The sequence below is a fragment of the Triticum aestivum genome, chromosome 5D, assembly GCF_018294505.1.
Source record: "Triticum aestivum cultivar Chinese Spring chromosome 5D, IWGSC CS RefSeq v2.1, whole genome shotgun sequence".
Classification (NCBI taxonomy): domain Eukaryota; kingdom Viridiplantae; phylum Streptophyta; class Magnoliopsida; order Poales; family Poaceae; genus Triticum; species Triticum aestivum.
In genome coordinates, this window is record NC_057808.1 from 48,905,647 (window position 1) to 48,909,951 (window position 4,305).

A 4,305-nucleotide genomic window follows, 5' to 3' on the forward strand; every position below is an offset into this window, starting at 1 on the left:
GGCAATGTAGCATGAAGACGTCGGCGATCATACCGAGTTGCAGCGGCGACATCGGGCTATGGGACGGGAGATATATAACGAAGGAGGAGGGGTGGATTGTGAAAAACCATAGGCACCGGATGAAGTTTTGGGTGGGTCCATAATGTCGAAGTCCTACACAACGAACGCCCTGACTCCCCTCGACCATTTTCGATTTGAAATCGGGATGGGGGATTTTGGACGTGTGAATCAACCGAGCGCAATAAGGGCATCTGCGTTGGAGGGCTAAACATGTCCAAACCGAAGAATCCGGACATATAAAAGAGAAATGAGCATCTGTTAGAGATGCCCTAAGTAATTAGATACCGTATAGATGTATTTTACTCAGATGATACAAATAATAAATTTGGAAAATACGAAACGGCTTCGGCGACCCAACTTGTCGGTGGTGCCAAAGTACACGGGCGAGTATAAGAAGATTGTAGAGGGGCGCTACGCATCCACGCCAATGTTGCACAAGGCGTTGGCGATCCAACCGAGTTGTGATGAAGCCATCAAGCTATGGAGCGGAAGACAGATAACGGAGGAGAAGGGACGGGTTGTGAAAAATCATGACCACCGGATGGGGTTTTGGGTGGGTCCAAAATGTCGGAGTTCTACATGACGGACGTCCGGATCCCTACACACTTTGGATTTAAAACCGGACCGAAGGATTCTAGACGTTGAGCCCAATATATACGATCTGGGTTGGAGGTTTAAAAATGTTGAGCCGACGTAAGAGATGCCCTGAGTATAGATACTGTAGATGTATTTTACTCAGCTGATAGTACCAACAATAGTTTTGGAAAATACCAAACAGCTTTGGATTCAAATTTACACGCCGACGCCTGGTCAAAAAGAAAAAGACCACCTGCAGCCGAGAGGCTAGATAGCCAATGCCCACGCAACCTCTACAGTCTACAGACGACAGGCGCTCCGGCACTACCGTCCAACCAACCACACCAACCCACCGCCATGTCACTCCGGCGCCTGCTAGGCTTCTCCGCCACCGTCTCCGGCCGCCTCCCCCTCCGCCGCTGCCTCTCCACCGCCGCCGCACCGCACCCACCATTGCCCCGCTCCCCCTCCACCGCCGCCTCCGCCTCGAACCCGTCGCGCCGCCACTCCCTTCCCACCGCCGCCGCTTCGCACCCACCATGGGGCCGCCCCCTCTCCACCGCCGCCCCCAAGCACCCTCCATGGGCCATGATTGACTACAACTCCCTCGTCGACGAATCGTTGGCGGCGCCGGGCGCGTGCTTCGGCCCCGTCGAGCCTCCGCTCGTCTCCCGCATCACCGCCCCGGCGCACCTCCTCAACCCCAGGGAGCGCCCCGCCGCCGACAGCAGCGTCGTCCAACTCGTCACCGGCCACGTCAACGCCGCCAGCGGCGACGGCCACCTCCTCCTCACCTGCTACGACATCCTAGGGGAGGGTCCCCGCGAATCCTGGAACGGAAACGCCGACGTCGAGGCCGAGCGCTGCATCTGCAACCCTATCAGCGGCGAGGTGCTCCGCCTCCCGTACCCCGGCGGTCCCGCCGGGTCCAGGAAGAACCTGGGCCACCGCCACATGGGCCTCCTCACCCAAGTCGGCGGCGGTTGCGGGCACGGCCCCCCTGACAGGTTCGCCGTCGCCGACATCGTCAGCCAGCGCGACCGCATCGTCGATCGGTTCCTCCCGGAGGTAGGCAGGTGGGATCTGCTTCTTGGCGTACCATGCCAGCCGCCGCCTGCGTGGGAGATGGAGATGGACCAAGAGACGGTGGCCTTCGCTGGCCGCCTCTGGTGGGTCGACCTGACCTGCGGCGCCGTCTCCATGGACCCGTTCAGCAACCAGCCGGAACTCCGCTTCGTCCCGCTGCCGAATGGCACCTCGCTCACCTTCATTCTCATGGAACACAAAGACTCGAGCGCGGAGCATCTTGCCCAGTTCAGGCGGGAGGTGGCCAAGTACCGGCGCATCGGCGTCAGCGAGGGGAGGCTGCGCTTCCTTGACGCGTCCATTCACGACCCGTTCCTCCTCAGCTCCTATGTGCTCGACGACGAGGGCAGGAGCTGGACGCTGGAGCACCAGGTGGAGCTCAGGAAGGTCTTGGAGGATGGAGGCCACCCGTGGGAACAGGGGAAGAGGCCGGCGCAGATCGCCGTCATCGACCCGCTCAACGCCGACATCATCTACATCACCGTCGGCGAGCAGAAGCACATCGTCGCCGTGGACATTTACCAGGAGAAGGTGATTGGGAGCTCTCCGCTTCAAAACCAATACCATTCGCTTGTACCATGCGTTCTTCCACCCTGGCTTGGATCAAGCCAGATCCCTACGGCAGGTAATGGATCACCTTCTTTGTTACGTTTCACTTTTGCAACATCTTCTTGGAGATGTTGTGCTGTTGTGGAGAAGTCGAACCCCCGAGCCGCTCCCGCGAGCGTCCTCGGGGGAAACCCTAGCCGCCGCCCCTCGTCCTCCCTCGTCGACTTCTCCCCCCGCCGCCACCGCACAGCGCCGCCGGGCAAAGACCGGCCGGCGTTGGTGGCGGCGGGGATCTTGCCCCTCTCCTCGCGGTTGGCGTTCGGCGCGGGACGGCGCTGGGCTGGGCGGGGCCCAGCGGCGTGGCGGAGGGCGTGCTGGGTGGCGGCGCCCCTGCCTGGCGGCGGGGCGGCTGCGGCTTGAGGCCTCTCCAACGCGCGGCGGCTGCGGCTTCTCTAGTGGCGGCACGAGTTATCCCGGCGGCGGCTTGGCGGCGTGGCGCGGCGAAGCTCCGGCGATGACTCGGCGGTGGGCTGGAGGGCTCGGGTCCGTCCAGTGGTGCTGCCTCCGCGGCGGTTGCGGCTTGGGGCCCTGGACCCCGATCCGATCTAGATCTGGTGGTGCCGGGGTCTGGGCCATGGCGGCTGGCAAGGGGAATCGTCGGGGCTTGTCGGCCTCTAGGCACCATGGGGGTGCCGGCGGCGACGCGTGCCCGGTGTGGAGACACTAGTGGACGTGGTGGTCATCTTCTTCCCGAGATGGCCGGCCAGAGGCTTGGTGATCGGATCTCGAGATCCATCGTCTTGTCCCGGCTGCGAGTAGGGGAGACATGGTTGCCGGTGAAAACCGAGCTGACGGCAGGCGATGGCGGCGTTCTCGCCGTTACCTTGATGAAGGCATCGTCGTGTAACTATTGTCGACCCACTCGTGCTGCTCCGGGGGAAACCCTAGGATCTGGTGTTCCAGATCGGACGATGGCGGCACTGCGGTGTCGTTTCTCTCTTGAGAGCATCGTTTGCGGAGCAGCGCTGGATGTCAGAGGCAGGAGGTGGAGCGGCTTCGTCTTGCACGGAGCTTCGGTGGTGATGTCAAGTCATGCCTGACCGACAGGTGCTACGCCTTGTCATGCCTGGTCGGCAGGTGCTACGCACGACAGATCTTCCAAGGACTTCAAGCTGTGTCGGCTGGTGATACCTGGCAGCATGGCGCTGAGGTGTATCAGTGGCGACCGCGACGTGCTCAGCTGTTTGCGCGCAGGGAGGAGGTGTCGTTTGGCGCCGTGGTGGCGTCGACGTTAGCTAGACCGAGCAAGGTTGATGCATCAGGACAGTTCTGAAGATGGAGCGGTGGCAGTTGGCGGCGGCGGCATCTGAGTGCACGCCGGACCGGTGAGACCCATGCCCGGCAGGCGTCCTGGATGGGTTCTCAGGTCTTAGATGTTAGGTTTGGCAGCGATGTCTGTTTGGTATTAGGCCCAGGCTATCTGTGCCCCTTCATCAGCTGGATAGAGATGATTAGACGGCGGCTTTAGTCTTACTGTTGTATTACTTTGTAAGGTCTTGTGAGAATAATTAATAAAGTGGCCGTATGCATCGCCCAGATGGAGAGGCTGGGGGTCATCCTCCTTTTCTAAAAAAAATGTTTCTGCTTGTTGTCACAATTGTTATCAGCAAAGTCATACTGTATCTAAACTGTGAAGATTTGATGTTTGGCTTATTGGCTCTTCTCTCTAGTAAGGAAGGAGATCTGAAATAAAATATTTAATCTCACTTTGACAAAAAAAATGTAAATCATGTTAATGGTATGGTAGTGGTAGCAACATATTTAGTTCCAAGTTAACTGATCCCTACGGCAGATAATCGATCACCTTCTTGTCGTAAGTTGTAACTGGTACTGAAAGTTTCTGTTTTGCAACTTGGAGGCTTTGTGTTGTTGTGGATAGAATTTCTTTGCACTTCCATTTTTGTTGGTAGGATTGGTGCTATTGATCTGCTTACACCGTCTTACTGTATATTGACACATCTCTTTTTGGTAGTA

At 58.5% G+C, this 4,305-nt stretch overlaps 1 protein-coding gene across 1 annotated transcript in view; it reads left to right on the forward strand.

The window, feature by feature from the left end:
- Window positions 1-935: 935 nt before the first annotated feature.
- Window positions 936-4,305, forward strand: part of LOC123124271 (uncharacterized) — a 5,064-nt gene continuing 1,694 nt past the window's right edge. Inside the window, exon 1 of the mRNA XM_044544924.1 lies at window positions 936-2,347. Within this exon, the coding sequence (XP_044400859.1) occupies window positions 994-2,347 (1,354 nt within the window). The 5' untranslated portion in view covers window positions 936-993. The remainder of the gene's footprint in view (window positions 2,348-4,305) is intronic.